The sequence below is a fragment of the Larus michahellis genome, chromosome 20, assembly GCF_964199755.1.
Source record: "Larus michahellis chromosome 20, bLarMic1.1, whole genome shotgun sequence".
NCBI lineage: Eukaryota > Metazoa > Chordata > Aves > Charadriiformes > Laridae > Larus > Larus michahellis.
The window spans coordinates 3,215,445-3,226,947 of NC_133915.1; the positions used below are offsets into that span (position 1 = coordinate 3,215,445).

Sequence of the window (11,503 nt, forward strand, 5' to 3'; positions counted from 1 at the left end):
CCCGCGCGTGCTCAGCGGGGCGCGAGCCGCCCACTATGGCCGCCGCGGCGGGGCTGGTGCTGGGCCGCGGGCCGGTGCGTGTCCCCCGTCCGTCCTTCTCCCTCCCTCCCTCCTTCCCAGCCCAGGGGCGGGGGCGCGTTGTCCGAGGCGCCCCCCCCCCCGCTTTCTTTTTTTTTTTGGGCCCGTTTCCCCGCGGCTCCCTCTGTGTGTGTCCCCCCCCCCCCCCCGTACCGGTAAGCGCGGGCTGCGCCTCCTCACGGTAAGTGTCCCGGTACCGGGGGAGGTGCCCTCCGCCCCCCTCGCGGTAAGTGTCGTCGTCCCCCCACCCTGGTACCGGTGAAGGCGGCCTGCCCCCCCCCCCCCCCCCCCCCCCCCCCCCCGTTTCCAGTGCCCCCCGCCCGGTGAAGGCAGACTTCCCCAGCTACCTCCCGGCGCTCCCCCCCCGGGGAAGGCGGCCTTCTCGCCGCTCCCCCACCCCCGGTGCTCCCTCCTCCTTCGTATTCCACCCCCACCCCACCCCCGGTGTCCGTCCGTCCCCGTCCCCGTTCCCCCCCCGCCCCCGAAAGGGTTTCTCAGGAGCATTTTTGCCCCCCCCCCCCCAGCTCTTCCTGCGCCGCGGCACCTGGCGAAGCTTCTCCTCGCAGACGGACGGGGAGGCCCGAGTCACCCGCGTCCTGCGGGAGAAGTTCCCCCGGGCCTCCGCCATCAAAGTGGTGGATATATCAGGTACAGAAAAGGCTCTTTATTTCCTCTGTGTGTCCCGTCCCCCGCCCCAAACCATCCCGGCGCTCCGTGAGGGAGGAGTTGAGTCTGTCCCCAGCCCCCCCCACCTTGCTGGGGATCCAAAAGGATTTGGGAACAGTGGGGTGCGAAGGACCCTCAGGTTAACTCACGCCACGGCGTTTATTTTTCTAGGGGGCTGCGGCGCCATGTACGAGATTCACATCGAGTCGGAGGAATTCAGAGAGAAGCGGACGGTGCAGCAGCATCAGATGGTTAATCAGGTGAGGGGGGGTGCCGGGGGGGGGGGACGCAGCCCGGCTGGCAGCGCTTGTGTTCGGGCACGTCGTGGGACACAGGGGGGGTGTGTGAGTGTGCGCAGCGCTTCGTGCTGGCACTGCCCGTGTGGCACCTGGAGCCCAGCCTGCTGCCCGCAGCGCTCTGTCGTCGGGCTACGTGTGTGCAGTACTTTGCTCCGGCACGTTAATTGTGTGTGTGTGCACAGCACTAATTACTGCCTGCACACACAATTGGCGTGCCAAACGGGAGTGCCGTGCGCACGCAGTGCCCAGCTGAAGCGCTGCAGGCAGCGGGCTCAGCTACACGCGCTGCGCGGGCACACACAGTGCAAGTGGTAAGCGCTGCGCGGGCACACGGCGCAGGTGTCTTGAGTAGCGCAGCTCTTGCTTCCCTCCCAGTAAAGACAGGGCAGCTCCTGCTTCCCTCCCAGTAAAGAACCAGTACAGCTCCTGCTTCCCTCCCAAGAAAAAGAAAGACCAGCGTAACTCTGTGTGCGCAGCACTTAGCGCAGGGCACTCTGCGTGTGTGTGCACAGCACTTGTAGCCAGGCACTCTGATGGGGGGGGGGGGTGTGTGTGTGCGCATCTGTGTAGCCCTTCCTTCCCCGCCCCAGTAATAACCACCGTAGCCCCTTTTTTCCCCTTCCCGATAATAACCAGCGTGGCCGGCCCTTCTCAGAGAGCAGCATAGCTGCGCACGCAGCACTCGCAGCCTGTAGCACGTACGAGCGCGCACCCGCAGTGCCCAACTGGGCAGCGTTACACGCAGCGCGCCCAGAGCCAGAGGATGGTTGGTGCTGGGCCTCTACGCAGTGCTAGTGCCTGAAAAGCACAGCCCTTCTCCCCTCCCAGAATTAAGTAATAAAATTCCCCTGCCTCATAATAAGCAGCGGATAGGTACACACACACACTCTCAGCGGGGTTTAGTTCCAAGAGCCTGCGTGTGCACGCAGCGTGAGTGTCACAGTTGCGTTCCCTTTTTTTTCCGGTAATAAATAGCACAGTCCTTCCCTTCCCCGTGAACAGGGTTGTGTGTGTGTGTGCGGCGCTTAGACCTGGCTGTGTGTGTACCAGCCTGTGCCGAAGCCGGGCGCAGCCGTACTGTACTGCGAGTGCCCTGAAAGCGGAGCCTTTCCTTTTTCCCCCACTAATAACCACGCTAGCCCTTGTTTTCTGCCAGTGTAGCACTTCAGCCTGGGGGGCCGTGATGCCTGCGCACAATCTAGTGGGTGCTGACCCAAGGATTAGCGCAGGGTGCTGCGCCCGTACCCAGCACAGCCCTTCCTAATCACAGCGGTGGTGCTGCTGTGCGCGCGCAGCACGCAGGCAGGCTGCCTGCCGGGGGCCAGCCCTCAATTTTTGCCCAACGGCGCGACTTGGGTACGCTGTTTCTCAGTGCGCAGCACCTAGAGATGAGCTGGGCCTCTCAAAATGAGAGTCAGCAGCACTTGGTGGCCGCTGGCCTCAGGCAGCCACTTCGCTGTGCACAAGCACTACCCCCCTGACCCCCAGCACCAGCCCCCCCCCCACCCCCAGACTCTCAGCGCTGGTGTCTCTGTTGCAGGCACTGAGCGAGGAGATCAAGAGCATGCACGGACTGCGCATCTTCACCTCCACCCCCAAACCTTGACGCTGTGTCGGTTGGTCAATAAAGATGTTTGAGAGGTGCCTGCAGGGCTCTGTGCTGGTGACCAGGAGGCCGCTGCCCTCCCAGACTACCTACAAATTTATCCAAGTGCTGTGTTTTCGATTAGGCACCTGCGCAGGGCTGGGGGGCTGCGAGGGGAGGGGGACAGAAGAAGAAACACCCCTCTGAAAGAAGAGCAGGAAGGAGAAACTTTATTATTGCTGGGTCCCTCCCTCAGCAGGCCCCCCCCACCATGCTGGGAACATGAGCAAGCTGCTCTTCCAGGCAGGGGACAGGCTCCCCTTGGGCCAGGCACTTCTTTTCCTCCCCCCCACAACGCTGCTGCTGCTGCCAAAGGGGAGCTTAAGGCTCTAAGTGCACCTCACATCCAAAAAAAAACAAAAGCACTTCCAAAAATAAGCCGAGCCACTCTGCTCTCACCCAGGGGAAACACACCCTGGGCTCAGCCCTGGTCGGGCTGCTCACAGGCCAAGCACCGTGTCCGTGGGGGCCAGAGGAAAACTTGGCCTCTGGGAGTAGAAAGCAGCAGCGCAGCACCCGGAACTCTGCCCCATGCCTGTGGGGAACAAAACCAGCTCCGAGGCCAAGTCCTAGAGTGCAGGACTCGCCAGACTTGAGCGCATGCCTAGAAAACCAAGTGGACTACACACGGCAAGTCACCGCAGCCAATGACTTCTAAACCAACGCAGGCCGCTGCAGAGTAGAAGCGATGCTTGGCCTCTGAGACTGATGCCACTCGGGGCTTGCGTCGCTGAAGGCGAAGCGTAGAAGTGGCAGGCGTACAAAGCGGAAAGGAGCGGCCAAAAGGGTCCTCCGGGGAAAGTTTATCTGTCCTTGGAGCCCAGCTTCTCGATCAGTTCCTGCAGAGGAGCCAACTCCCGCCTGTCAATCAAGTTGAATTCCTGGCAGGGGAAAAAAAAAAAAAAACAAAAAACAAAAAACAAAAACAACAGAAAAACTGAAGGCACCTCTTAAAGAGCTGCTGGAAAACACATCCGGCAACTGTACACCCCATGTCAATGCATGCCAGCTCCTGAGAGAAATTCAAGCATTTCAAGACAACAAAACCTTTTCCACCGCATCACTGAGAAATACCATGCTGCTCTGCACAATGAATCCCACATCTGGTCACAGAACAGGCTGTTTAAAAAAAAAAACAAAAAAAAACACACAAAAAAAAGGAAAAAAAGGTGCTGCTGCTATTTCTGAGTCAATTCTTGAGCTACAAAACCCCCCAGTTCTCCTCTGAGCCTGGTTTCTTTTGCTGCAAGTCGACAGCTAAAACCAGAGAGGGAAATTCAAGCATTTACAGCCAACTCAGCCATACTTCCTGCAAAAAACAAAAACAAAACCCAAACCAACCCAAAACCCAACACCACAAACCCACAGCTGCACAGTTCGCATGATACAGAGGGTGGGAGCCAAGCATATCTTCCAGTGCATGCCTCAGCTGTAGATCTTCAAAGAGCGAGGAGGCACTTAAAATCCAACTCCCTTTAAAGGCAAAGGGGGAACAAGAAACCCCAGAGGCAAGCGACCGGCTGCTGTTTGGCAACTCACCTGCACAAAGAAGATAAAGTGCTTGAAAGAGGTGTTGAGGTGGGCCTCCTCCTGCAGCCGCATGACGGAATCGAAGTGCTGGTGGTAGATGTGGGCGTAGACGCGGAACAGACGCTTCAGGATCGTCTTGGCCACCGACATGAAGTTCTTGGGAAAAGGGACGCCTGAAATGCACCAGCACGCACGGATGAATCCTTCCGTTCAGTCAGAAGTACCAAAGCAAGACATTCCAAGCAGCGTCTTGGTCCCGTACGCGAGGCCCGTTGTGTCGTGCAGCCGTGCTTACCGATCTTTGAAGGGAAGAGCGTTTCATCATCCAGCTGGTCCTGCACCCACGTCATCAAGTAATCGATGTACTTCGGAGCCGAGCACTTGATTGGCTTCTTTATGTTGGTGCCGTCCGCCCAGTGGTACTCGTACCTGCGGGGAGAGGGAAGGAAAAGAAATTCTTTGCTCCAAGAGAAAAAAACTGAATTTTTCAGGCCCCACAGCTTCCTCCTTATCTCAGTACGGAGTGACACTGCAACGCTCGTACTCCTCAGAAGTGACAAGAGCAGCGCTTTGCCTTTCTGAGTTTCTCCTGCACGGAGTCAGAGTTAATGCCTCCATCCCGACTGCCTCAGGGTTTGACCCTCAAAAGTGAAATTCAGCTTCATGGCAACCTCCTCTGACATCAACATTTCCTCAAAGTGAGACAAAAACTGGCCAGAGGGAAGCATCAGGGCCATCACCCATCATCTGAATTAATTCACCTATGGCTTTCAGACACCCTCCAGGAATTCAGCACTCCCTCTCCCCTCACACGAGGTGGCTAATGGCCCCAGGGCTGCACATTTTGGAAGCCGCTGTCTCAAATCGACACGCGTGCTTATCAATCCCATGGCTCCGCCAAACCGGGGCAGACGTTGACCGTAACGCTACACGACGACACGACGCGCTTTCTTTGCCATCTTTTGCAAAATCCTTCAAAAGCAGAGGGAAAACCCCCATGTTTCGACTGTCGCCTCTTGACCGACGACAAGTGAAAACAAATGGTGCCATTTAAACAGGAAGTCACTACAGGAAATGTCCCCGAATATAGAAACAGGAACTTGCAATCTACATACTTCTGTGTAGAAAAGTGGGGCAGGATGTTACACAGCACCCTACAAATACTGCCCACCGGCCAGACTCCACGCTGCTGCCCTGAAAAACACAGAGCCTCAAGCAACTTTACAAACAAGATACCCTGCTGCAGCTTCACCTTGACAAAATACACAAGTGCAGAACCAACACATAATCTTTTCCTCCCCACAGTTATTCACACCGCCTAAAAACAACACGGCACCCCAAGTACATCTTCGCTATTTTCCTTCTGCCTTCCATAATACCCCAAATCTATTCCTACAAAGCAGTTACGCTACGTCAGCTAAATATATCTGAAAACCACCGCCCATGCTTCTCGCCTGCATGACGAGCGGCAGCGCTAATCGAGGGACAGCAGCCCCTAAAACTACCTCGGAACAACACGCACTTTGTCTCTTTCACGACCTGTGCCAGGATAAGCATACTTCAAGCCAGGCTGATTCAACGGGGCAGATGATGCCAGCCCTGAGATGGTGTACGGATCGACAGGACCCAAAAAGACGCTTAGCTGTTCCCTACTGCACCTACCAGTCTCTATAAGCATGAGGTTCCCTTCCCAGCTTTAACTCTCCACAACAGCAGCAGCGTCAGGCTGCCCTTTTCTCCCTGCAGTCATCGCACGCACCATACAGTAACCTGACCCGAGCATTCGCCTGCCTCACGTCCTGCCCTGTGCTGGCCACGGCATCTTCAGAATCGCTCATGCTCAGTAAGACCACACCACAGCCTCTCAGAACACCGCCTGTGCGAGACGGCACATCAAGAGGTTGCTGTAAGACTTTGACAGCAAAACCAGATGCTTCCAGTCAAGTTAGATCTCTCATTTTTCTTAAAACAAGCCATTTCAACAACACAGCTTTTCAGCCCCCAAATAACATAGGGAACTGATCAACAGGGGGAAAAGAGATCCCCATGCGCGCTTCCCCTGGACAGATGCTCAATATGCCAGACAAACTGACGGCTACTGACACCACGCAGCCTCCTTAACAGACAGCATGGCTTCACGCCCAGATAAGTAACACTGGGGGAGCACGATGCTGCGCCTCGACCCAATCTGGACACATCCTGTCCTCTTTTCAGCTTCTTTCTATGCATGCTCGAGCAACCTGCGCATCCACCTACTTCCCCACATTTAAACTGCAGCCGTAGACCACAGTAAACTTCCTACCTTGGTCCTGCGGACATGACTGGACAGCTCGCCTCCGTGCAGAACTCTGTAATGGTCCCGTACAGCATGTTGATTTGGTTGAAGAAATCCACGGCTGGAAAGGAAACGTATCAAGTGTTCTCAAAGTGCAAAACACAAAGCCGACCGAGCACCGGTTCACTCTCATTCAGCTGACACAGCCTCTGAGGATCACTGTCGCAGGGGTGAACGCGCTGCAAAACTCGGCAAAAACAAACATCCCCCTTCCCTACGATGTCACGTGGCTGATGACTTCGAGACATTTTGACCATCTAGGAATTTTAATGGCACTATCAATTTTTATTGTCTGGCTACTGCCCCTAATCAATTTGTACAGTGTGAAGCTCCACTTAGCCTTCCCTACCTTGGCAATGACTGCTTTAGGTTCCATTTAGAAACACGACAGTACCTCAAAAACCCAACTGATTTTGATAATACAGGAGACCCTCCCTAGGTTGAAAGCTTGTGGCCTGACAATATTTTCCATTGCTCAAAGCTACCTTTTCCTCCTTAAACTTCCAAAGAAACAAAATTCAAGGCCAGGGAGAGCAACTGCTGAAAGCAAAACAAATTTGTAGTATTTGGCTTTTTACACTAGGCACCCAGCAACAATAAAATAAAAATAGAAAACAAAAAAATAAACTCCACAAACCTAGAGTTCAGTGGATGATAAGGTTCCACATTTTCCCTGGACTACTCGCTGTGACCATTTTTGCAGACAACAATGCTAACTCTGTAATTCCAAATATAAATACTCGAAGCTTACTCGCAAGTACAAAAATAACTATTCACAAACCTAATCGCCTTTGCAAGTCTGAACTCAAAAAAATCACCCCAAAACCACCACAGTGCAGGTTTGGGTTTGTTTCTCAGTTTTAGCATGCATCTGGAGCGCAACGCCCCGCTGACACATCTGCCATCGGCACGTCACACTTTACTTCCTTTAACCCCAATTCGGTTACCTCAACAGAGTATGTTTAGGATAAGAATTTAATTCAGAGAAGTTCTAGGTGCTTTTAAGGATAAAAACCAGTGATTGTTAGTTTTCCCACTCCACCTCCACACTCGGGCAGATCTCTCTTTCACAGTGCTTACTGTTAACTGCGATCCACTCATTCAGGTCCTCTCCCTCCGGCAACATAACCGCTTGTCTAAGGTTACCGCTCCCCAGAGTCGCTTCCGCATGTTTCAAGAGTTCATACTGATGGGAGCCTTCGGGAATGTTCTTCTTGGGTTTGAATGTTTTTGAAGATCGACTCCCGCTAACAAGAGGGAAAACATTTCCAGTTAGTCCTTTAACAGCGTTCCCTTCCCAGAAACGTTACCCCTCACCATCCAGCACTCCTAACCAGGGTGACACCAGCCCTTCCCTGTTTCCCTGCCGTTGGGGCAGACAGATCCTACGTGCAAGCCGAAGCGTTTCTGAGCGCATCACTAAAAAGCCACCTGCACACTTCCCTCTTTCACCTACCCTTTTTAAAAATCACAAACATTTGGTGCAACGGCCCAAAGACTCATCAAGCAACACTCACTTTCGATCACAAAAGGAAAAGCCCACGTAACTCTGCTGGGGAACAACACGACCTGCCACTAGGTCAGTTTGATGGGGGCAAATATTAGATGCTCCAATGCACTGCAGGAAACAGCTCGCTAAAAATAGCTACTTAATAGGCTCCAGCCCTGAAACGCAAATAGTCATCATAATCTTCCCTTGCTGCATCGTACCGACAGCTGTGCTCAGCAGCCCAGCCATCGCACAACTCCTCGCCAAACTCCCCCCATCCCTCCAACGGGGCCAGCAGTACTGCAGCCTCTCCCTGAACAGCCAACGCTGCCAAAAACGGGATGAATTTTGATACTTCTCAAGCACAAAAGCTTAACTTTCAGACCCCACCAGCTCTCTGCTTCCAAGCGAGAGTGATGCAAACAACAGGATGGCCAGGGCCAAAGCACAGCTTGGGGGAAATGGGCTTCTCTGGCACGCGCTGCTCGGCATCACCGGCGTCCTGCCACCGTTTCATGTAACCGGATGCGTTTGGCTGACACGCACCTCGCGGCAGCTTCCTGGTGCAACCTTATGGCTTTACACACTCTGTTTACGTGCAGTGCTCAGTGCGGAAATAAAAGACCTTTAGATCCAGCTCGCTCTTTAACCAAACCACTACCTCCTGCTGCAGATGAAATGCAGGCCCAGCACGTCACTGACCTGAGGCAGAGGGTCCCAAAGCCAGACCCAGCACATCATCAACCCTAGGAAGAGGCTCCCCAGACCCTTCTTATGCCACAAAATGCCTCCAGTCCTCATCCACAGCACCTACCAGGCTTTAAGAGCCAGAAACTCTCTCACACTTTACAAGCCTTTACCTCTACAACGCAGGTATGCAACAGCCTACCCCCTGCAGCATTTTTTACACCAGACGCCTGTAGGTCTACCAAATTACTACAGGGTAAGGCTTACCCAAAGCCCACCCAGGTCTAAGCCCCACACCCATGGGGCCAAGGCCTCCTCCTTTCCACCTTACCCCACACCCCCAAAGCCCCCTCCCGTCTCTCAGGGCCTCCCCCAATTCCCCTGGAAGACCAACCCCTCAAATTCTCCCCACCTGGGAGGGATTAACCCTCACAAGACAACCCCTCTCCAGAGCCTTCCCTCTAAGACTACACCCTAAGAGGCTTCCCATCCCCTCAAACACGCCTCAAAGCCCCCCCGTACCCTTCCACGGCACTCACCCAATGTGGGCACTCCCTGGGGTGCGTGCCCTCCAGGGCCACCCTGCTGCCAGCCCCCCTCCACATCCCGGCCTGGGACCCCAGCCCTGCAAGGCACCGTCTCTCACCCTGCCTTTCTCCTAGAAAAACACTACAGGACTTCCTCCACAGGACTACACTCCTCTCTATGTCCCTCCGGGGCCTCCTCACACCCTTCCTTGGTCTCTCCTCATACAGCCCTGGGGACACTTTTCAAAGCCATCCCCCCTCCATACACACCTAGGCCCCCCCAAAGCACCTCATGAACCCCCAGGGCCTCTGCCCAAAGCCACTCAGGGCTTCCCCCTGAAACTTCCCTTAAGAGCCCTTTCCTACCTCACCAGAAGACCTTCCTGAGCTCCCAGGCACCGCTGGGGCCTCCGACCCCCAAAAGCCTCCCTCGAGGCCCAGGACTTCCCTCAGGACCCCACCCCCACGCTCCCAAACACCACCTGCACCTCCCTGCAAGGCCTCCCTCAGCACCCCCCACCCCAGGAACACCCCCAGGGCCTCCCCAAAAGCCTTCCTCTCCCTCAAGCCCTTCAGAGGCCCGGGCTCAAGGCCTCCCCAAACGCTCCCATCTCTCACAGACCAAGCTCAAGTACTGCCCCCCCAGCCAAATCCTCTCACAACCCTCCCAAAGCCCCCCACATACCCCCTCCCCACAGGCCTTCCCCCCCCCAAGCCTCTCACGCAGTCCCTCCCCAAAAGCCTCCCCCCCAAAGCCCCTCACAGCTATCCCACTCCCTCGGGGTTTCCCCAAACGCTCCCCCCAACCCAATAACTCTCATAGACCAGGCCCAAGTACCCCCGCCCCAACAAAATCCTCTCACAACCCTCCCAAAGCCCCCCACAGACCCCCTCCACAGAGGCCTTCCTCTCCCCCAGAGCCCCTTCTCCCCCCACAAAGCCTCTCACAGTTATCCCGCTCCCTCAGGGCCTCCCCCGAGGCAGCCCGGGCACTCACAAGAGGAAACTCATGGCGAGCGGGGCCGGGTCGAGGCCCCGGACCGGGCTGAGGCGAAGGCGGCGGCGGCGGCGGCGGCGCCGGCGGCTTCTCGCGCGCGGCCCCAGCTCCTGGCGGGCAGCGCCCGCCCCGCCCCGCTCCGCCGGCAACTCTCGCGAGAGCTGCGGCGGGAGGCGGGGCTTCCGGCAGAGGGAGGCGGGGCCTCGCGCGGCGCCATCGCCATAGCGACAGCCCCCGGGCCTGAGGTCAGCGTGGGGCTGGGCCGGCCTCGGGCCCCCCGTGGGCCTGGACCTCCCCACAGCCCCCTCCCCATGGGCCTGGGGACTCCCAGAGCCCCCTCCACATGGATGTGGGGAACCCCCGTGGGCCTGGACCTCCCCACGGGCCTGGGGTCCCCCAGAACCCCCTCCACATGGGTGTGGGGAACCCCCGTGGGCCTGGACCTCCCCACAGCCCCCTCCCCATTGGCCTGGGGACCCCCCAGAGCCCCCTCCACATGGGTGTGGGGAACCCCCGTGGGCCTGGACCTCCCCACAGCCCCCTCCCCATTGGCCTGGGGACCCCCCAGAGCCCCCTCCACATGGGTGTGGGGAACCCCCGTGGGCCTGGACACATCCCATGGGCCTGGGGACCCCCAGAGCCCCCTCCTAATGGACTTGGGAACCCCCCGTGGGCCTAGATATCTCCACAGCCCCTTTCCCATGGGCCTGGGGACCTTCAAAACCCCCTCCCCGTGGGTCTAGGAACCCTCCCATAGGCCTGAGGACCCCCAGAGCCCTCTCCACGTGGGCCTAGGTATCCTCCACGGGCCTGGGGACCTTTCAAAATCCCCTCCCCATGGGCCTGGGGACCCCCAGAGCCCCCTCCACATGGGTGTGGGAACCCCCATGGGCCTGGGGACACACAGAGCCCCCTCCACATGGGCCTAGGTATCCTCCATGGGCCTGGGCACCCCCCATGGGCCTAGGGACCCTCTATGGGCCTGGACACACCCCATGGGCCTAGGAACCGGCCCCTCCATGGGCCTGGGCATTCCCAGAGTCCCCTCCCGTATGAGCCTGGGCAGCCCCAGAGCCCCCACCTTGTGAGCCTGGGCAGCCCCCCATGGGTCTGGACACCTCCTGAGCCTCCTTCCCCAGCAGTCTGGGCACTCCCACGGGCCTGGGCACCCCAAAGACCCTCCTTGTGTGCCTGGGCATCCCCAGAGACACCTCCCCATGAGCCTGGACATCCCCGCTATGGGCCTGGGC

At 57.1% G+C, this 11,503-nt stretch overlaps 2 protein-coding genes across 3 annotated transcripts; one reads left to right on the plus strand and one right to left on the minus strand.

Annotated features, from left to right (window-relative positions):
- Positions 1–6: 6 nt before the first annotated feature.
- On the plus strand, positions 7–2,749 carry BOLA3 (bolA family member 3). The gene is made up of 4 exons (XM_074563893.1): positions 7–74; positions 603–726; positions 916–1,004; positions 2,584–2,749. Exons 1-4 carry the CDS (start codon positions 36–38, stop codon positions 2,647–2,649), a joined length of 318 nt encoding a protein of 105 aa, XP_074419994.1. The 5' UTR covers positions 7–35; the 3' UTR covers positions 2,650–2,749.
- An 83-nt stretch (positions 2,750–2,832) lies between these two features.
- On the minus strand, positions 2,833–10,406 carry MOB1A (MOB kinase activator 1A). 2 transcript variants are annotated; one of them, XM_074563891.1, is made up of 6 exons: positions 10,254–10,406; positions 7,634–7,800; positions 6,521–6,614; positions 4,514–4,647; positions 4,228–4,391; positions 2,833–3,569 (listed from the first exon to the last, which is right to left on the minus strand). In XM_074563891.1, the coding sequence occupies exons 1-6, from the start codon at positions 10,265–10,267 to the stop codon at positions 3,492–3,494; spliced, it is 651 nt and encodes a 216-aa protein (XP_074419992.1). In that variant the 5' UTR covers positions 10,268–10,406; the 3' UTR covers positions 2,833–3,491. The 2 variants fall into 2 exon arrangements, with proteins under 2 accessions (XP_074419992.1, XP_074419993.1); XM_074563892.1 differs by having other exon boundaries at positions 2,833–3,807.
- Positions 10,407–11,503: the final 1,097 nt, after the last annotated feature.